At 36.6% G+C, this 23,026-nt stretch overlaps 1 protein-coding gene across 3 annotated transcripts in view; it reads right to left on the reverse strand.

The window, feature by feature from the left end:
• Positions 1–632: 632 nt before the first annotated feature.
• The window catches only part of DNAJC24 (DnaJ heat shock protein family (Hsp40) member C24), a 52,200-nt gene continuing 29,806 nt past the window's right edge, over positions 633–23,026 (reverse strand). For 2 of the 3 annotated variants that reach the window (XM_029956265.1, XM_029956264.1), the window contains exons 3-5: positions 18,102–18,240; positions 5,140–5,208; positions 633–1,024 (exon numbers count right to left, since the gene is read on the reverse strand). In XM_029956265.1, coding sequence (XP_029812125.1) covers positions 894–1,024; positions 5,140–5,208; positions 18,102–18,240 — 339 coding nt within the window. In that variant the 3' untranslated portion in view covers positions 633–893. The remainder of the gene's footprint in view (positions 1,025–5,139; positions 5,209–18,101; positions 18,241–23,026) is intronic. The other variant, XM_029956266.1, reaches the window with a different exon arrangement.

Consider the following 23,026-nt stretch of genomic DNA (forward strand, 5'->3'; position numbering starts at 1 on the left):
GAAAAATAAAATCATTAAGTCTATTATAATCAATAATAACATTATGAAAGTCCATTTGATCATATCAGCAATGTAGTGGCTCCCTATTCATAAATATACAGATTAATACTCTTAGACTTTGAAATAAAAAGGAAAGTACTACATCTGTTTCAAATTATTATTTTTTAAAAAGCTACTACTTCGTAAGTTACATTGAAAGCTGATGATGGCAGTGTTCAAGCCTTACTCCCTTTAATGTAGACACACAAAGAATCTGGAAATACAGTGCCAGGACTGGAATCAAGTCTTCTGACCCCAAAGCCGTCTTTTCCACAGTTGCCACATTACCTTCTTCAACTTTGAAGTAACGTCATGAATATCCATATCCAGTCTTCATTGTGGGACAGCTAGGTTCCCATGTTATTCACAAAGATTTTAATTATGATGACCTGAGAATTTGAGAAACTTGTACAATAGGCCTATAACTTTGGCAGAAGTAAATGTCACGTTACTTTAGAAACTTAGTAACTATAAAGGAACATGATGCTACTGTGACCCATAACAAGAGGAGACATGCTTATTTGAAGAAAAGGAAAATTCTTATTTTGTACCAAGGAGAAAATGGACCAAATAACAAAGTTCTCAGATGGGAATTCATAAAATATAATTCAAGTCCTTTTTTTATTTTGGCGATCTACAAATATAAATTATAAACACATATAAATAACTGATGAGTTCATTTTCTATTAACCTAGGGTGGCCCTCGCTTGACAGTCTTATGTTTTCTCTGCAAATAAAAGAGCTGACAAAAAAAAGAATCCTGCTTCTTTCTATCAGCTTTATACATTTACTTGAATGGGCGCACTTCAACATGTATGAATACACAGTTAAAGGAGCCCATTTAGTGAACAATTTCAGCCATAATGAAGGAGTTCGATAATTAGTGAACATGTATCACAAGAAATCAGGGTAACTTCTTCTGCTTCATCCTTGGAAACACTGTATTTTCCACCACATCGGCAACTCAGAGAAAAAGAGTGATCATCTGTAAAGAAAACAAAATGATATATCAAAGGCTTATAAGTAACTATTTCAACATCTTTTTAAAAATGCAGCTTATCTCAGAAATTGCAAAACAAAAGATAGAAGTTCAGTAAGTATAAAATGTATCTAAATGAGAACTTCAAATAATTTCTTATATAGGGGTAATGTTTCTAAAAATTACATACCAAAGAATTTTTTTAAGTTTTATTTAACAAAATTTTTTTAATGTTTTATTTATTTTTGATAGAGAGACAGAGCATGAGAGGGGGAGGGGCAGAGAGAGGAGATACAGAACCGGAAGCAGGCTCTAGGCTCTGAGCTGTTAGCACAGAGCTTGACACGGGGCTCGAACCCACGAACGTGAAATCTGACCTGAGCTGAAGTCGGCGGCTTAGCTGACTGAGCCACCCAGGCGCCCCTTAAGTTTTATTTTTATTTACTTGGAGAGGGATATAGAATCTCCCAAGGCTCGATCTCATGAACTGTGAGATCATGACCTGAGCCACAATCAAGAGTTGGACACTCAACTGAGCCAACCAGGTGCCCCAAGGAATCTCGACCTCTAGAGGAGATGGACTGAAGCTATGAATCAACAGCCCCAAAATCTTGAGGTGACAACAGATGCTCAGAAGTGACCCATGACATTTATTTGAAGTCTTCTGTTTTCTTAAAAGCCATATAGATTTTACATTCCTCTCAATTTATTTGTCCAAAATAATACTGTAAAGGAAAGAGAAAAATAGCTACATGTTTTGCTGTTAAGCAACATGCTTTTTTGCCTGGAGTAGCTCCTTTTAAAGAAAGCCCTGCTCACTCAACTATTAATCAAGTTCAGCATTTTAAATACTCTCTGTTCTAGTATCACACTGATTCTGTGGAGTGAGATGCCCAACAGAGACCATGCAGCACAAGGTTTAAGTCTACTAATGGTGGACATTTTACTAAGTCTGTCCTCTTGGGAAGTTGAGATGCTTACGTACTTTAACTGAAAGAATCTCTGATCCACTGGTCATTCCATCTGTCACTGAGAAGTGACTGTCAAAAATAATGATTGATCACTTTCTCCTACTGCCGTCATAATTTTTTATTAGAGCTACATCAAATATCTTCAGTTGTCAAACATTTTTAACACTCAAGTCTTACATATATGTCACTAAAAGAAAAAAATGGAAAAATTCAACTGCCTTCTATTTGTTCTCTAATCAAGTTTGGCTTTGGAAAAATTAACATGTAAGTCAACTTTGAGGTGCCTGCCTGGCTCAGTTGGTACAGCATGTGACTCCTGATCTCAGGGTTGTGAGTTCAAGCCCCACATTGGGGGTGGAGCCTACTTAGCAAACAAACAAATAAGCCAACTTTACATGTTTCTTTTACAAGTAAGGAAAACATGAATTCATTTGCACAGTTCTTATTTCTCATCACAATGCCTTTTTTCTCCATAAAGAAAAATACTTTAAACCTATATTTTAAGATGCCAACATCCTCTGTCTGAGCCAACATATATACTATATTAGAGCATGCTTTCAAAGGGAGTTGTGTCATTAAATTGTCTAAAACTGTACATATTCTAACCAAAGGTTTTCTTAAGCTAAATCTCCCTCTTGTTTTTTTACCACCTCAGTGAACACTGAGAAACAATCTGAGGTGACAGGCACTCAGTAAATGATGCAGAGGCCACCATGGGCTACTGTGGAGTTTTGTCATAGAGGATTCCAAATGTTAATGCTCACTAAAAATTCACATCTTGTTACATTTCTCCTTGTATTATTCTATCACTTAACAAAGTGATATCTTCACAGAAACCATTTTAAGTACATTGAAGGGAAAATGACCAAGTTGTGAAACAGATTGACTCTAAGGAGAAAGGTTAACTTCACTCTCTCAACAGTTCTTTAGGGATGCCTTTTAAGCATAATAAAATGCATTGTTTCATACTGTCCTTGGATCAAGAAGATGGTAATTTGGCTATGTCTATCATGTAGGGTTTCATCCATTTTCTCGTGCTCTGGATCTTTACTTTCAAAGGCTATTCTGAAAATAGCTATGAAGGAATCTTCAATTTTTTATTTGCCCAGTTGATCACACTTTTTATTGAATTGCATCTGCCAAGAATGCTCTTTTTAATAGCAAAGAACAATTCAAAGTTGCAAATTCAATTGCAAAACTTACATTATTTGTTTCTAATATTCTTGCAAAAATAATGGCTTCATGTAGCTGTTAGCTGCTCAGTATTTTCTCCTAAGGATTATCTCTCAAGGAAAAGGATTATTTCCATCTTTATAAAAAAAAACATTAATTGAAATAAATGTCAAAGGATGTCTTATATTTTTAAGATTAACTGTAGCTTCTTATAACTGATTCACTGGCTGTGGTGAGGATTCTTCTGTATCTTCTGCGTTGTCCAGTTCATTTAAGAGAATCCCAAAGACAATGGCACATTTATAACTTGATGATTTCATGTTGTACATTTCCCTTTAATATCTTTTTTTTTTTACATTTGTATCAGAAACCTCATTGTACTTGTTGACTGAACAGATGCTTGAACCACCAATCCATATTCGTCTAAAATAAAATCTGATCTTATTACTTACACTTTTAAAAGGCTACTGAAGGAAAAATTATAAGAACCAGTTTTGTCTATTTTCATATTCTCAGGAATCATTAGGAAACAAAATATATTAATTAAATCAACATCAGCAAGAAGAATTTGTCTAATAAGAGATTAAACACACATACACCCAATACTGACTGGTGAGGTACCAATACTATATTTTCAAAAAATAAATTCAGTTGGGCAGGTTTCCTTTATAAATGACATGCTTCAGTCCCCTTCATGAACTAGAAGAAGGCTTTCACTAGGTCTTATCTTACGTCACTAGTGTGTTCGTAGCAGTTATCTCGTTTACTCTGAGGAAACTGTTGTCAACCCCGGGACCTCCAGTTACAAAACCCCTCCAGTTTCCCAATCATTCACTGCAAAACGAGAATTAGAAACTACTATTCCATTTGGCAGTACAGGAGCAGGGTGGCCTATAGGCAAAAATGTGATTCCCCTCCTAAGTTAACAGCCTGTGACCCACCTGAGAGCATGAAAAAAAATGGCCATAAAAACCTGGTTTTCAGGAAGCATGGACTGTTTATCTTCTACCTAGCCATACTCATCAGTAAATTTTTATAACAGGCTGAACAATTAAGTGAGAGGGTTAAAGTATAAAATTCTAGGAATTAGTACGATTTTCTCCATTTTCCCAGAATAACATGGATTTGGAAGAAGGGAATTAACAGTGTCTAACCAGAGCAATTCACAAAATATTGGAAGTGTAGAGAATTAGATTTGTTTTAAAATTCTAGTAATAGAAAAGGGAAAAAGATATGACTTCATGGTGGGTAAAAAACCAAGCTCCAAGCAGGAGAGTATTATATTTAGAGTCCTTCCCTGAGAGTTTATGATTCCATATAAAGAAGCAAAAATAAAAATTCTAATGGGAATTCATCTCAAGAATTAACACAGGAGGATGGGAGAATTATTTTCTTTATTTTTCCCTATTACACTAGTGGGGAGTAAACCAAAACCCGAAGTCGTGTTAAAAAAGAAAACCTCATGAAATTTTATATCTAACATCTAATTAGAATAGAAAAATGGAGGGGCACCTTGGTGGCTCAGCTGAGTGTCTGAGTTTGGCTCAGGTCATGATGGTTCATGAGTCTGAGCTCTGCATTGGGCTCTCTGCTGTCACCATGGAGCCTGCTTGTGATCCCCTCTGTGCCACCCACACCTGCCCCTCCACAGCTCAGGCTCTTTCTCTCTCTCAAAAAAGAAAAAATATATATATATATATATATATATATATTATATATATATAAAGAACTGGAAATGAGACAATAATTGACCTTTGGAATGAAACAAAAATATTCTTAAAAACACACATACACTATATATATACGTACACATATATACACACACATATATGTATACATACATATGTATATTACACATATCTATTCAAAGCCAAGCTATTCTATTTTTTAAGATTACAAATATTCCACGAGAGTTTTTCTTTTTAAAGAAAATCTCTAATATTTTTCTTTACTGTAGTCAAAAGAAAAAATCCTAACCTTCATTCCAACACATTTCTTCAAGATATACTTGAGCATCTACTGGTCCTGTATTTCTTATATCACCTTCTGTAAAATATAAAGAGACACTTAGTTTGATACTTTAGCCATAACTGAAGAATGCTGAAAAGACAACTCCAGCCTGGGGACTGCAGTTCTACTTTACTTACATTTAAGAACTAACCACTTTTGACAGTTTTAAGGCTACCTGACTAATAGTCCACTTCTTATAAACTTTAACAGTCCAAAGCTATCCTATTTTCCACAAACGTGCAACAAGCAAAAACCATAGAATTGATTTTAATAACTCCTTTTGATTAACTCATGACCCCTATTTTGTGAGAGACAGGTAGTTTTTCTGTCAGATAAACTATACCTGCAACTAAGGAAGGCAGCATGGAGTTGGGCAAAAGTAACTATTTGAACCTTAGCTGTAACATCTGACTAGCTGTGTAACCTTAGAAATATACCTCAGATATATTGAGTTATATCTTAGCTACTTCAGAAGGGTTGTTATGGGCCGAAAGGTGTGCTCCCAAAATTCATATGTTGAAGTATTTGGAGAAAAGCCTTTTAGGAGGTAATTAAGCTTAAATAAGATCACAGGAGTGGGGCCCTAATCCAATAGAATTGGTAGCCTTATAAGACGAGGAAGAGAGGTTTATCTCCATGCACAGGCACTGAGTAAAGTAGGATATAAAGACACAGCAATAAAGAGGCCACTTACAAGCCAGTAAGAGAGCCCTCACCAGGAACCATATTGACTGGCACCCTGATCTTTCTGTTATGGAAGCCACCTGGTCTATGGAATTTGCTTATGGCAGTCAGAGTAGACTAATACCAGGGTGCTGTTCTGATCAAATGAAATCAGGCTAAAAGTGCTTTAAAGAATAAAGCTCTAGGGGCACCTGGGTGGCTCAGTGGGTTAAGAATCCAACTCTTGATCTCAGCTCAGGTCTTGATCTCAGGGTCGTGAGTTCAAGCCCCATGTTGGGCTCTGCACTGGGCATGGAACCTACTTAAAAGAAAGAAAAGATGAAAGCTCTAACCAAATGTAAGGGACTGTTTGTCACCTGATTTTTAATTGCTTTCAACAGAGTTGTAGGTAACTTAAAAATAAGACTTTAGGGGTGCCTGGGTGGCTCAGTCGGTTAAGCGTCTGACTTCAGCTCAGGTCATGATCTCTTAGTCTGTGGGTTTGAGCCCTGTGTCTGAGCTGTCAGCACAGAGCCTGGAGCCTGCTTCACATTCTATGTCTCCCTCTCTTTCTGCCCCTTCCCGCTTACACTCTGTCTCTGTCTCTGTCTCTCTCTCTCTCTCAAAATAATAAAGAAAAACCTTAATAAAAGATTTCAATAACCATGTACTACAACTGTATTGTGTTGATGTTCTATTGCTACTTCGTAGGCCAAAGTTTTCCCGACAGGTAGAAGGTCCAAAGAAGCTTGAAATTCCATCCAAATTTAGTAAAAGTATGGTCTAGGTGGTAGAAGCATGCACTCTTACTTAAAACAAGTGTCCTTTGGGACAAAGGAAGCAACTATAGATAAGCCAAATTTGTCTTTGTTTTTAAAGGCATGTTATACTTCACACATGCTTGTATTGTTCTTCTAGAAGTGGATGCTTAAAAGAAACTACTCAAATCCACCCCTCACCCGAATGAAATTTTCTTTAGCTGTCTCACTAGTCTCTTGTTCAGTTGCTGAGAATGCTTTCCTTTGTTCTGTGTGAGAATGCCTACAATTTAATTATATTTAATAACTGCCTGTTCAAATTTATTGGTGGGTTACACAATTTTAAAACAGATGAAAAAATTACACAATATTGAACTCACTATGGTTTTTGATTAAGCATGTCAAATATTACATCACTTCATATTTACTGGGTACCAACAGTCTATTAAACTGACCCTAAAATCCAAAGATATAGACTTTGCCCAGTGGCCATGCATAGTTCCTCCATGTCTGTACCCATTGAATAGCTTATGCAGACTGTATCCATATGTGAAGTGATTTCTGAACAAAACAATTTCCACATTCTACATAAAGTACACTTGGTTGTAGGCTATTCAGTATTTTAATTTTTAAAAAATTCTCCCTCAAATTCCTATGGATAGAGAAAAAAAATCTTAATCACACGTTTTACTTTCTTACTCAGAATGACAAGGTAGTTTGCTTGAATGGGGAAATGAAACAGTTTTAGATTTGAGGAATGGGGGCAGTTGTCACTTAACAGATTATAGTTAGGGGAAAAACATACGTACATAATTTATTACCAAGCTGCCTGTATTCCAGGGTATCTTATTAGATCTTAAGTAATTTTGAAATCAATTAAAACTGCTCCTGGATAGGAAGAATAAATATTGTTAAAATGTCAATACTACCCAAAGCAGTCTACATACTCAATGCAATCCCTATCAAAATAACACCAGCATTCTTCACAGAGCTAGAAACAATCCTAAAATTTTTATGGAACCAGAAAAGACCTCCAAATAGCCAAAGGAATCAAGAAAAAGAAAATCAAGGCTGAAGGCATCACAATTCGGGATTCAGGCTTATTACAAAGGTGTAATCATCAAGACAGTATGGCACTGGCACAAGAACAGATACTCAGATCAATGGAACAGAATAGAGAACGCAGAAGTGGAACCACAAATGTATGGCCAACTAATCTTTGACAAAGCAGGAATAATATTCAATGGAATAAAGATAGTCTCTTCAGAAGTGGTACTGGGAAAACTGGACACTAACATGCAGAAAAATGAATGTGGACCACTTTCTCATACCATACACAAAAATAAACTCAAAATGGACGCAAGACCTAAATGTAAGACAGGAAGCCATCAAAATCCTGAACGAGAAAGCAGGCAAAAACCTCTTTTACCTTGGTCACAGCAACTTCTTACTCAACACGTCTCTGGAGTCAAGGGAAACAAAAGCAAAAATGAACTACTGGGACCTCATCAAAATAAACAGCTTCTGCACAGCAAAGGAAATGAAATAATCAGCAAAACTAAAAGGCTACCAACGGAATGGGAAAAGATATTTGGAAACGACATATCAGATAAAGGTTAGTATCCAAAATCTATAAAGAACTTACAAAACTCAACACCCAAAAAATAAATAATCTGGTGAAGAAATGGGGTAAAGACATGAACAGACCTACTCCAAAGAAGACATCCAGATGGCCAACAGACACATGAAACGATGCTCAACATCACTCATCATCAGAGACATACAAATCAAAACCACAATGAGATACCACCTCACACCTGTAAGAACGGCTAACATTAACAACCCAGGCAATAGATGTTAGCAGGGATGTGGAGACAAAGGATCTGTTTTGCACTGCTGGTGGCAATGCAAACTGGTGCAACCACTCTGGAAAACAGTATGGAGTTCTCAAAAAATTAAAATAGAACTACCCTATGACCCAGCAATTGCACTAGTAGGTATTTATCCAAAGGATACAGGTGTGCTGGTTCGAAGGGACACATGCACCCCTCTGTTTATAGCAGTGCTATCAACAATAGCCAAAGTATGGAAAGAGCTCAAATGTCCATCAAAGGATGAATGGATAAAGAAGATGTGGTACACACACACACTGGAGTATTACTCAGCAATTAAAAAGAATGAAATCTTGCCATTTGCAACTACATAGATGGGACTAGAGGGTATTATGCTAAGCGAAATTAGAGAAAGACAAATATCATAGGACTTCACTCATATAAGGACTTTAAGATACAAAACAGATGAACATAAAAGAGAAGCAAAAATAATATAAAAATAGGGAGGGGAACAAAACCATAAGAGACTCTTAAATATAGAGAACAAACAGAGGGTTACTGAAGGGGTTTGGGGAGGGGGGGATGGGCTAAGAAATCTACTCCTGAAATCATTGTTGGACCATATGCCAACTAACTTGGATGTAAATTAAAAAAATAAAAACACACAAAAAAGGAAAAAAAAAGAATATTTACATTTGGATATGGGAATGTCCAATGTTGTAAAAATTCCCTTGAAGCCAAATAATAAAATTTAAATTGAAAACAAAATCAATTAAAGCAATTCAGACAAGGCAGAGGTGATAAGATGAATAAGCCTTTTTAATCTAACCTATCTTGGACACCTATAACACAGCAATTATATAAAAAGACAGCCCATTCATATATATCCATTATGCCATTTTTTATTTGAAAATAACAACTGAGAAATAACTGGCAAAGATAACTGCCAAGGAAGTCAGCTTCATTCATATTTTTCTGCTTCTCTATTAGGAAGTCATTGCTATTCTTACCTACTTACTTTTTCACATGGAACTCTATTCTACCTACCCACAAAAAGTGGTTTTAACATTTTTATTATTTTTTCTTCTTAACGTACACTAACTTTAGAGTACCTACCTGTTTCTAAGTTGAAAGGTCAACTTAGATGATATCTCCTAATAAGAGGGAAATTGAATACAAAAATAGTACTTTGACCAAGTCAGAGTTAAAAGAAGTATATTAAAAAATATTTTCATGTTCTATGGCTGCCTAAAAATATATTTGATCTGATTATTCAATATTATGTGAACACTGTCTAAGTTTTTGTGGGGATTCTGGTTTTAAAAGTCATACCTGACACAGAAGAGAATACACTAGGCGATCCCCCATTTTCTGAAACATAACAAGCGTGACTACTCTGGTGCTGTGTGACACACCTTCTAGGTGCTGGCTTGTTGATGTGTTTACTGTGAAGATCCGTCTATCTGGACACTTAGGATTGGTGTACTCTCTGTATGTATATTTCAACAGGCAGTTTTAAAGGTAGTGTGCTGAGACTCCAACAGCTATACTTTTTGATAGAAATAAGGAAACAAAAGTTAGGAGAAAGAAGTTAAAAGCCTCATAAGAAAGTGTATTCCTTGAAAAGATGGTAATATAACAACTTCTGAAAAAGGCTGGGGGTGATTAACTCAGGGAAAATTGGATCCCTGGAGAATCGTATAATGAGCTGAGGGGGGACAGACACGCAAAAGGTGAATCTAACGTAGGGGGGGGGGAAGTGACCACGATCCTTTGTTGAGAGGCAGGTGTCCAGGGAATGAGGCAACAGCAACTTCCCCGCGAGCCACGATTACAAGAAGGAGCACAAACAAATCAGTGTGGTTTTTTTTCTTTCTAAACAATGATCTCTGCTTGTCCACCATTGTAGTTATAATTAGAAAACTTAATTCCTCCCTAGCCTGTAAAGTAACTCACAAGAACCTTGTAATTAGCTTTGATAATTGTCTACTAATCAGGCATGGCATCTGCAAAATAGGTAAGTTCCTTTTCTTTTGACTATTGCATATTATAAGTATTTTTGCTCATTACAGTATTTCAATACATATCTGAAAATGTAAATACAATCTTAAAGTTCTCCTGTTAACATGACACTACTAAAAATGTTGAGAAAACATAAACTTAGAAAGTGATTTAATTAAAGGAATAGATCCAAGATTTAAATCTTTAATCTTAGCCACAGAATGGTAATAACTTAAAAACAAACAAACCCAGCCATTTGGAAAGAAAACGTAAGTCCAGTTACACTACATGATTCCTAAATTCTTCTGAAGTAAATGGGCTTAGCTTTTCCTAAGGTATGTAGGCCTGCTCACACCACGTGCTGTACCCGCAGCTTAGCTAACTATGGAGACAAGAAAAAGATCTGAATTTACTTACATACAGAACGCAATGAATTATAAAGAGAGATTCCTGAGGAATATCATGATAAAATCAGATAATTTATGTGGTTATTTGGAAAAGAATCTTTCAACCTTTAGAACTATGGGCCCTTCTGACCTTGTGTTCTATTGGATCTGTCTGACAACAAGAGGTGAAAGAATTCTGTGGCTCCATTGTCTCAACGTGGGATCTAAGAAAACACTGGCAGGACTCATCAGAGAGGTTTATGAGCCTGCAATTCAAAGAGATTAAAAGGAAAATCTAGGGAGATTCTTTCACACTGAAGAATAACATTAAATAACTATTAGCAGCTTGGTTCAGTAAAGCTTACTAGAGCTCTCGCTGGGTCATTCACAACTTTCTAAAAGAGGAAAGGTTTTTTTCAGCTCCATTTGGGAATCAATAAATATTTCTTACTTCTTACAAGACAATGGAATTCCAGTCTTTTACAGCTTCCTCCTAATGGTAGTAAAATTTCTAAAACAACTCTTTGCTGCCTAAATAATTACATTTCCTAATCCCAGGAAACCTTTTCTAACTATAGCTACAATTCAAATAAATAAGTAAAAATAAATAAGAGCAACAAAAAGCTATGGTGGAGAGGAATTTAACTGTATTCATTATGGGTGAGATATCACAAGTCTAATTCAATCCAATATTGGCCAAAAGATCTAGTCCATCCGCAGTTCAGTCCTGCTATTCATGTGTAGCAATGTCGTAAGTTACTCTGAGCGATCAAGTCCCCAGAATGCTCTCACTTAGCAATTAGTCTAATGTATTTATTTTTATGTCTTAAAATACTTAATTTCATACCTTAAAGCTTTAAGTCATCCATGTGTTAAAAGCTAAGAGCAGTGTTTTTCTCTTGGTATTTTGCTGTTTTAAAACCAAGTAATTTAATTTTAAACAATCCCCTCATTCTTAAAAATCATTTCACTATACATAATTAAAATTTTCACATAGGAATTAACTTGAAAGAACTCAGTTTCCTTGTCCTTAACAGTCTCAGTTCTTAGAACAGTTTCTACCTTGCTAAGAGAGATTCAGAATCAGGCAACATTTAACCTGAAACCTGCTCATTAAGAGTCAAAAAGCTCTATAATCCTTTCCCAGGTGAAATTAAAGAGTCACACTTGCGAGTCTTTCCGTATCAGAGAAAAATGACAAACCTGGAGTTTAATTGTGGACTTGAAGAACTGTGGGGCTTTTATAAACTGAGTGTCACTCCAGTGCTCATGAAAGATACCAAGTGAAGCCCGGAAACAGAATTTCATGTTTCCGTACACGGCAGGTAGAGGCCAAGCCTGGCCCCTCGTTCTGCCCCTCAGATATGAACTCACTCCTGATTATTTGGAATTAAAAATAGTAGGTTGTACACACCTATTCAAAACTTGACAGCCCTGCACAGTGATTAAAGGTCAGAGAATGGCTTTGAATTCCCCCTCTATCAATTACTAGCCATGTGACCTTAGTCAAATTACTTAACCCCTCTGAACCTCAGACTCTTTCTCTAGAAAGCAGATATTAATATCTTCCTTAAGAGCCTGTTACACAATGATTGAAAGACAATTACTCTAGATCTAGTGCTCAATAAACAGTAGTTTTTTAACTGTTATCTCATAATGCTTGTGTTGACCTGTTCATACCAGACCATAAGAAAATGACAATAAAGTAATCCATTATGAGGGGGGAAAGCCTCAAGTACCACAGTGTAGGAAGGTAGCAGCTCTTGATCTTGTCTGGATTTTTAACAGTGTCAAGAAGTTTGATGTACTTTGCTATTGTCAGTGCCATTAAAATCAGCCCATTATTATCAAAGCCATGGTCCACATAATTATTGTCCTTCTAAAGTATCAAACAAACTGAAAGGTAGGAACCACAGAGAAAAGCAAAAGAATTTGTAGATTAGATTCAGAGATTAGAAATGATGGTAGATTAGAATGTCAGGGAAAGCTTTCTTTGGGAGGTGGGGGGTGGACAGGCGATCATGAGTTCAAACTTGAACAACAAAAAAACTGTAAAGAATCAGAATGGAAGGGTGTTCTGAGTCATGACAAACAGCATAAGCCTATGTGTTTGAGAGCCCCCAAATGAACCAGGGAAGAAGATTCACAGTAGGTTTGTGATGGGTGACAAGGCTGGACAAAGTAATTAGGAACAAACTTCAAAGCTTCTGTTCCATTTAAATTCTAGCTGAATGGGTAAATGTTGGGTTGGGGAGAGCGTGGTTATAAAAGTTTTTAAACAGAGGAGTGAGAATAAAGAAAGCTAGACCAATCAAAACGTGAAGCTCTGCAGAAGGCCAATTAGCAGCTCTGGAAATAACGTGGGTACGTGTTATACTCTGGGTATGGACGACCATGGTAGCTGGGAGAATAAAAAGATCACACAGGAAAAAAACTTACAGAAATGTCAAAACTCATTTCTAATTCATTAGTTGTATATTGAGCAAAGTAGAAGTAATCAGAATGTAATATGAAACAAAGGTTTCCAGTCTCAAAGAAAAAACAAGCAGTGAGAAAGGTAACCCCATTTTGGGTTAAGACTCATTGATTTCAATTGGATCAAGTACCCAAGTAGAAATTGGGAGTGAAGTTAAAGTGGGAAACACAAACTTCCTAAAATCTTACATTTTCTCTATTATTAAATCAGAACTCCCAATTATGTCCAAGCATACCAGAATTAGAACTGTAATCTTGCCCATAGGTTCCCATAACATTCTTTCAAATTAGTCAAATTTTTATTTAAAACCACTGAGAGAAGATATTGAAATACATATTTATTGCAAAAAAGTTATTTGCATTCAAGTAAAAGTAACAGATAACATGAGTAGTCACCTTCTTAGGACAAATTAGAGCAGGAGGACCCACACAGAAAGTTTCTTCTACACTCTCTTCTCCATCTGAAGAAAATGCCAGTCCCTAACTGTCCAGATGGATTTTCTGCATCATTTCACATACTTACTTTTCCTAGAAACAGTCACCCAAAAACAAAACAAAAAAATGCCCCCTGATGCTTATCTTCAAATTTTACCTGAAGCACATTTTTTCAGCCAATTTTCAAATTCCTAAAATCAAATGGAAATACTGATATGACCACAGATGGAAAGTCTAATCTGACTAATACAAGTATTTTGTAAGGGTCAGTTTTAGCACATAATCTACCCAAGTATCTCAAGGACTTAAGTCATTATTCTTAACTCATATTCATATTCTCTACATTTAAAAGCATTATTTCCATTCTTATGGAGTTAATCAGTCATCAGCATTAACTTGCTTTTCAGGAAGGTTCTTATTTGGGGCTCTTAGTAAGAAATTACAAGTTGACACATAAATAGTGGTGGTGTTTAGATATTTTCCATATTTGGCTCACAATTTGATAATCTTCTATTCCCAAATATTTATCCTAATAAAAAGGACAAGGTAAATCGTATAATGCAACACCAGAAGTGACCTTTTGAATCTAGCTAAGGGAGGGGAGCTGACTAGCTTTGAGTAAAGACATACTGACTTTACAATGTCTGGACCCGATCTCCTTCTGAGCCAGGCTAGTTTGGGTTTCCAAGTACTTGGCCAATTGTGTAACATGAAGACTCCACATTACCCAAATAATTAGTAATAGAAAACCAATACATCTTAATATAAAATAATATACCACCAAGGAAGGATTCCAAACACAATCCACTTAGTTTTTTTTAAAACATTATTTAATTTGACCGAAATCATTCTGAAGGTATGTTCCACTTCAGGTCACAAAGAAGTAAACCTACCTCATTAGCTATGTCACTCTATGCAGCCACTGAGACATTAGAGATTTGTGTGACTGTCACATTAAAAGCAACTGAATCACAATCCCTGTTATTTTCCCATGATGTGTTCACTTCTGATGTGTTTTTTAATGTATTTATTATACGAGAAACTCCCCATAAGATTTATAAAGGTACCTAAATCTATTCAGAGATAGTATTCATACAAACATTTTATAATTCCTGGAAAGATTTTCTGAAGTGCTCATATGGTTGTCTGAAATGAAAAGCCTAATCTTGAATAACTACATGCCTTTCAAGGGAACAGGGGAAGCAAGTCTTTGGAAGCATCCTTACAAACAATAAGGTAAATATGCCAACTGGAACTAATTGATTAAATTCACTAGTTAACACTGCTTTCAAAATGTAAAATATCTGCGAACTGAATATTACTCATCCTTTTTTAGATCTGTTTTCCTTCAGCCTGGCCAACATTGCCCTAAAACAATCAAGTAAGAATAGATACGTGGAAATGAGGAAGACAAAAATATATGTACTTTACATAGGTTATCTATCCTAGACTTTTTCTTTATTAGAACTCATTTGGTAATATCTTTTGTGAAGCAGATATAGACATCAAGGGCCCCTTTAAATGATCTTTTAAAGAAGTAAATGGTTATGGCAATATTGATGAGGCTCTTCTTACACCAGAGCACCAACTTTGCGCTGTGAAATATGAGAAAGCATTCCACATCAGCCAATAAAACATCTCCTGCCTCCTTCCCAAGTATTACAGAGCTCAATTTTATTTTATATTCCAACTTCATGGAAGGCAGGAAACATATTTAAAGCATACCCTATGAAAAGAAAGTTCTACAATGAACTAGCACCACATGCAAAAAGAGTTCTGTGTAACAAAGCTATTTCCATGTCCCCAGGGGGTGACCCAGAAAAAAAGAGTGCTCTGACCTGGTTATAACAAATTCTCTCACTCTTGGTAACCTATCCTGGTCTTTAACAAATTATCACTCTCAAAGGTTTTCCTTCTATCAAATCTAAATCCTTACTGTTAGAAGTTCAAGTTCATTTCCTTCTTTTGAGGAGCCAATTACTGAAGATGGGTCAAGAAGGAAAAATTAATGTCAGCATTCAAGAGAAATGACAATATGAAACTTGCTTTATTACAAAAGTTTTAAAAATAGCTCTCATATGAAAGGCTTAAAAACAGCAAGTTAAATTTGGATAAGAGACTTCTAGTTCTGAACAGCAATCCAGTATCAATTTAAACATTGAAATAAAGCATTCTCACTATTTGGAGCCACTGGAAATGAAAGAAATACTTGGCACTTACATCTGACGTATTAAAGTGTCATAAACAGTTGTCTCTCTACTGTACTCCTACGATGTGCTTGAAAAACCTGCAAACTGCATATGATATAAATTCCCAGCCAAAGATCTGCCTGTTTATCCATAGCATGTATCAGGCCCACCTCTCCCTGTATTTGGTTGGTCTGAAGGCTACTGTGGCCTCATCAGTGACCTCTCAGAGTCCCCAGTGATGCAGTAGGCTGCAGCCATGGTCCCTAAAAAAGCTTTAAAACCAAGAACTCAAAACTCAAAAGAAATCCACTTCCAGGGACTTCTCAAAGGCAGTAAGAAAGGCTTGACGATGTTGACTATTTGTTCTTACAGCATTTTTAAAACCTTTCCTTCATGTAATTCGATTGCTCAGTTTTAACCCTGTTTCCTATTTCTCCCCATTTTGGGTTTCCCAACACCCTAGTCCCTACCAAGAGAGATTTATTATCCCTGATCTCTCCCTGCCTTTTTTGTTTTTAAACAGTGGGCTCCCGCTCAGTTTTACTGACAGGTTCTTAACAGTATACACAGGCCGCGGAGTGGGAAAAGCGGAGCAACAGCAAGAGCACACACTCTACACTCCTCAAAATGCAGTTTTGTGGATTATCCTCATTTGAAGCAAATCAGCACTTACAAAGGGAAGACCGGGAAAGATGTGCAAAAGCACAGACGTAACTTCTCACACACAACACATTCATGTATATGTGACTTTCACAGAAATTCCTTTCATGTGAACCAGAGTTAAAAAGAACTATGAATAGAATTCACCCTCAAATGGAAGCACCTCTACATTCTTTTGCCAGAAGTGAAACACATTTACAAAAGAAATACAGCATTGGAAGATGCCTGTATATGCACCAAATAGAAGACCCAATATTCAAGCCATATTTAAAAACCCAAATTCACTCCAAATTATACTCATTGAGCTCTTAATATTTTTAAAAAGTAAGCTCATCAGTCTTAAAAAACCAGAAGGGCCTTAGAGCTGAAGAGTATGATGAAAGTCATTTAAACACTCCAGGGCATAAACTAATAGCTCATGAAGTCTTTTACACACAAAGATATCAAACATTGCCTGAGAGTAATACTTAATTTTATCAGTACAATTCCCTCTGAAAAAAATATGGATATTCCACATATGTCATTGGCTTCATCCTACAGTGCTGTGTTTTAGTGAAGTAAGCCTGGTTTCTCAAATCAAATCTTCCTAACTTTAGTAGTAGGACCTTAAAATCATTTTGTCAGGTTTGATGATGTGCTAGTGCGGGGCAGGGGGCAGTGGGCATTCAATAATCAACTAGAGACTCAGCTTTTATCAACACATACGAGTCAATGCTGAACCTGGCGCGCTACAGCAGAGTGCAATTGAGTGTTTTCCCCACAGGCTATAACTGATTATTGACTCCCCCCATTAGCATGCAGGGTGCATATTGAAAGTTCAAATAGAAGACTGAGGGGCTCCTATCCCAAGGCCAGTGCAGAAAGACAGCCTATCACTTCGTGTAACCATACTCTATGTGTGACAAATCTGACCTACATTTCTCCTTTTCTTTCTCACAAGAGGCTGCCACTGTTTTGGGAAGCTATTTTCTAAAATGCATAAAAGAAATGACTTTTACAACTGCTAGGAAGTGTGCATTCCTAAAATGCCATGTATAGCAATCTTATAAAGAATAGTTTATCCAGGAGACAATCATGAAACTAGCCTAAAACAAACTCCAAGACAGCAAAATGCTTTTTGATGTAATCCCATATAGTACCTCCTTCAGACTGGCATTTACACAGTACACACTGTTAAAAGTACTACAATAAAACTGTAATCAGTACATAATTAAACATAATAAAAGAAGTTATTAAACATAGAAAACATATTAATTAGAAATGTGTAATTAAACATTTTTCATTAATTAGGGAAAGCAGCTTTCGTGGCTTCATAAGAAGCCACATTGTGGTAGCAGTCGTGTTAACGTCTCAATGGATTCACAATCATCACGACTAGGAGGAGGACATAACTGACAATCGTGGTGGGGAGGCGAGAGTAAAGAAGGCAGTAAGAACTTGACCCGAATGCTGGAAGTGGCTCCCCAGCAATGGCTGCAGACTGTGTCTCGGGGCCTCAGTGTGCTGCGGCCCCTCAGCACAAGTACCTACCCTGCCGCTGCAGGTCATACTCTTTCTTTGTCTCTTCATTCCCTAGAATTTTCCATGCCTGATCAATTTCGATGAACTTCTGTATACATTCCTCCACTGTTCCTGCTGGCACATCTGCACTTTGTTTATCTGGATGATACTGCCAATCAAAAATAAGAGGGGGGGCGATGATGAGTAGAGAGGGTTGATGGGGAAGGTAAAAAAAACAAAACAAAACAGAAAAACTTGTAAATCTAAGTTTTAGTTAAGAAACAGAATAATGAGAAGATGAAAACTAAGATGCCAAGGCAACGAGACAACAGTGTTGGGCACAGGAGACAACTGCCAGGTTAATTAGACCACTGGAGTAGCTATAAATTCACCAGTGACATGATCTGTCACAACACGCAAAGACAGCATTTTCTGGATAATTTGCTGATGGAATCACTGGTCTCATGGACAATTTACCTAGAGAGGATGACTACACAAACAGAAATAGGTACGTGCAGATGAGCAGGCCATGACAAAGAGCACAAACTATGCAGAGTCTGACACTTTCCTTATACAATATGCTTGGCTGTGGAGATCATCGCAAATGAACTACTAGCGTTTTCTTATGAAATCTAATGATTATACAATCGTACTTGAAAATAAATATCTTGCATCTTCCAGCCCAGCCCTAAAGATTTTAAAGTTATAAATTCCCAAACACAAACTTTTATTGAAAAATGGTTATTCTAGGGCAGATTGGTAAGAAACAACTTTAAAGAACTCACCAAAACATTTGAATGTAAATTCCTTAGTAAAGCTTTCTCACCCGTGTTTTCTAAATCTAAGAAATGTTTACAAATATTTTCAATATGTAACAATTTCTTTAAAGTATTTGGTCAAAAAAGAAAATTTTATGCCTATCCATCAATTCTCAAATGCAAATATAAATTTGGTTTACTGGACACCTATATTATCTCCCTTTTTTTTCTACAGTCTTCGTGGTTCTCCCTTCTCTTTATCTATCAGTCTGAAAGAATCAATATGTCATTTGCAGTTCAACAGCCTTTCAACAAATATGCGAGGAAGGGATATCTAGACACAGAGACATTTCACTTAAATAATGTGGGGATAACAGTAGCAGATACTCAACTATGTAATTTTTTTCATTCTCAAGTAAACAAGGAACCACTTGATAGTATTCAACCAGAATTTTCCACCAGCAATTACTCTGAATGCTTTATCCAATACATTACAGAATATATTTTAAGTTTAAAAGTTACCTTAGAAATTTTCTTTGAACTAGTAGACCAGTTTTTCCCCTTTAGTACTTATTCTTTTTCTTCAGATGTTTATAATAAAACAGGCAAACCACCAGATTTACATTTCATGACATTAATATGGTTAGTTTCACATACTCATCAATTAATAATAGCACAATCACTTTAATGCTTTCATTGAGTACAGACACTGAAACACAAAAAATGTATGGGTACAATGTCATGTATTCTCCAAGTCACTAAGGCCAAAGTTACTCAGTGAACTGTAGCAAGTAACATAAAGTAAAGTGACTTTAATCTCCAATCCAGAATTCACAAAGGATGTAATTTTTTAATCATAATGTAGACTACTGACCTTGACAGTGAATTTGTTTTCATGCTGAACTCTCTCGCCCTGCTGACGATACTCACTAGTAGAGCAAAAGCTATCGTGATATCTGGTTGCACAGAAAAACATCATGCACGTGAGAGAGAGATTATGGGGCAGAGAATTAGGCTTCCATTGTCCCTCTGGCCGTCTATTTCTCTTCCTATGCCAACTCTAACCATTACCAACATTTAAATATTTAAGCTCATTAATATAATGACTAAAGAAAGGAAAACTAGAGCTTTACTGTTTTATCTTTTTATGGCCGTCATTTACCAAATGATGCTCATAAAAGTCATTCCCATACTGAGGTTTAGACAGTCCCTACAGTTAGGCCATTTAAGTAATATCCAAAAGCCAAAACAGCATTTTCTACAATTAAAGTTTTCTGCGGGCGCCTGCTTGGCTCAGTCGGTTAAGCATCTGACTTCAGTTCAGGTCATGATCTCATGGTCTGTGAGTTCAAGCCCTGCATCGGGCTCTGTGTTGACACCTCAGAGTCTGGAGCCCATTTTGGATTCTGTGTCTCCCTCTCTTTCTCTGCCCCTCCCACGCTCATGCTGTTTCTCTCTCATAAATAAATAAACTTTAAAAAATGTTAAAAAAAAAAAATAAAGTTCTCTAGCTGACTTGTCTCTCACCACTGTGTGAATAAGATTTGTGTAACAAGCCTTACCAAGAAAGCCCTACAAAATCAAGAATTAGTTCCTGGCTACCCAAAACTATAAAAGCTATCACTAAATTTTATTGAATCATACATCAGTTCTATGATAGTCAAGGCATAATTCAATTTCTTATTAACTAGGTATTTTTCCTCATTGTTATTTTAAATTAGCAACTCACCCATGAGGCTTTTAGGTCTAATCTTTGTGCTATTATAATGCAATAAATTATATTTCATGATACAGAGTACAATTTAAAAAGGGTTATTAGCAGGAAAATAAGTATGTCATTTAGGGTGCTATATATGTGTGTATATATATGTATTTTTTTTAATTGATTTTCAGCAAACATGCCAAGGCTGTTCAATAAATTGAACTCTAACAACTGGACGTCATGTGGAAAAAATTCACTTCAATCTCTCATTCCATATAGAAGAATTAAAGCAAGATGAATGATATCACAGACATAAATGTAAAACACAGAACCATAAAGCCTCTAGAAGGAAATACATAAGAATATCTTAGTCCCGTGGGGGTAGTGAAACAGTGCTTTGACAGAGAATAAAAAGAACAAATAATCACGATGCAAAATGGATAAACTGAACTTCATCAAATTTTAAAACTTCCTGCTCAGCAAAGGTACCATTAAGAAAATAGACAAAGACTAACTAAAATTTCAATTAGAAAATGTAAAAAAAAAAAAAGAAAAAAGAAAAAAGACAGTGGGTTGGGGGTGCACCTGGGAGGCTCAATTGGTTAAGCATTGGACTTTGGCTCAGGTCATGATCTCATGAGTTTGAGCCCTGCATCGAGCCCTCTGCTGTCAGTGCAGAGCCCACTTTAGATCCTTTCTCCCTCTCCCTCTGCCCCTCCCCTGTGTATACTCTTTCTCTCTCAAATAAATAAATAAATAAATAGATAAAAAGAAATAAAAAAGAAAATAGACAAGGTGGGGGCCTAGGTGGCTCAGTTGGTTGAGCACCCAACTCTCAATTTCAGCTCAGGTCATGATCCCAGTGTCTTGGGACTGAGTCTGACACTGGGCTCCATGCTGGCCAAGGAGCCTGCTAACATTCTCTGTCTCTGTCTCTGTCTCTGTCTCTGTCTCTCCCTGCCCGTCTCTGCCCCCTCTCCTCTATTTGCTCTCTCTCTCTAAAAAAAAAAAAAAAAAAAAAAAAGAGGTGCCTGGGTGGCTCAGTTGGCTAAGCATCTGACTTCGGCTCAGATCACGATCTCACAGTTGGTGGGTTCGAGCCCTCCATCGGGCTCTGTGCTGACAGCTCAGAGCCTGAAGCCTGCTCGGATTCTGTGTCTCCCTCTCTCTCTGCCCCTCCCCCGCTCGCTCTCAGCTCTGTCTCTCAAAGACATTAAAAAAATTTTTTTTAAAAGTTAAGTATTGCTGAGCAGAGCGCTCAAGTACATTCACATATTCACAATTAAAATATAAATATGCCACAATACTAAAAATAGAGTCAAAGTCTCTCTGTGATTCTTAATTATAACAGTACACAGGTAACTTTCTCCAAAGTTTTATTAGCAAGCTGCTATTTCACTATTTTCATATGACTTAACAATTCACAACTTTACGATCTCTTTAACCGCCTCACATTTGGGGGGAAATCTATGAATTACACAGACCTATGTTCTCGAGGAGGAGAAGAACAGAGAGAGAGGGAGACACAGGGTGTAAAGCAGGCTCCAGGCTCTGAGCTGTCAGCACAGAGCCCAACAAGGGGCTTGAAATCATGAACCGTGAGATCATGACCTGAGCTGAAGTCAGACACTCAACCATTGAGCCACCCATACGGCCCGGAGCTACGTTCTTCAAATCTCCATGTCACTAACTGAAGATGAGTAAAATAAACACAAACCAATGATTACAAACCTGTTTTGATATAGAAATGTAAGATCACTCAGGTGACTATATGATATACAGAAAATCATGTAATATATTATCAGGATTAATATGTTATCTATAACCTAACTAATTATCTAATTGATAAGTAATACTTTAGTTATGGATGCAATCCTAACTAGCTGAGATGCTATGGCAATGGGTTATCCAATATGGAACATTTTATTTTGATTTTACATTTTCTCCATATAATAATTCCAAGTGCTTTCTAAATTACTAATTCTAAAATGACTGTCACAGTGCAACATAAGAACATAATGCAACTCAAAATGTGGTCCTCAGATTTGCAGCATCAGCATTATCTCAGAACTTGTTAGAAGATGGCCCCAGCCCAAATCTAGGGGGGGAGTTGTGGGGAGGGGGGCGGAGATGGGAGGGCCCAGAATCTGTGTTTCAACAAACTCTTATCTCAATTATTATGCATGCTAAAGTGTGAAAAGCACACTGTTAGCCTCTACTGCTTAAAACATGGAATTAAATGCAAGTCAGAAAATTAGTGCTTCATAAACATTTCTCCTTGACAGATGCATCTTTCCAAGTATGTATCCATAAAAAAAATAGAAAGAAATGCTCAATGACTGACATTCCTCAATTGTTAACCTATAACACCATGATGAAAATTATTTCAAGTACTCTAAGTCATACATTTTTGATATTTGATACCTTTTGTTCACTAATCGTAAATGCCAGCCTCTTTATTTCATTGTTTGCACAGATGCCAGCATCAATGATGA

Source organism: Suricata suricatta, chromosome 11 (assembly GCF_006229205.1).
Source record: "Suricata suricatta isolate VVHF042 chromosome 11, meerkat_22Aug2017_6uvM2_HiC, whole genome shotgun sequence".
Classification (NCBI taxonomy): Eukaryota; Metazoa; Chordata; class Mammalia; order Carnivora; family Herpestidae; genus Suricata; species Suricata suricatta.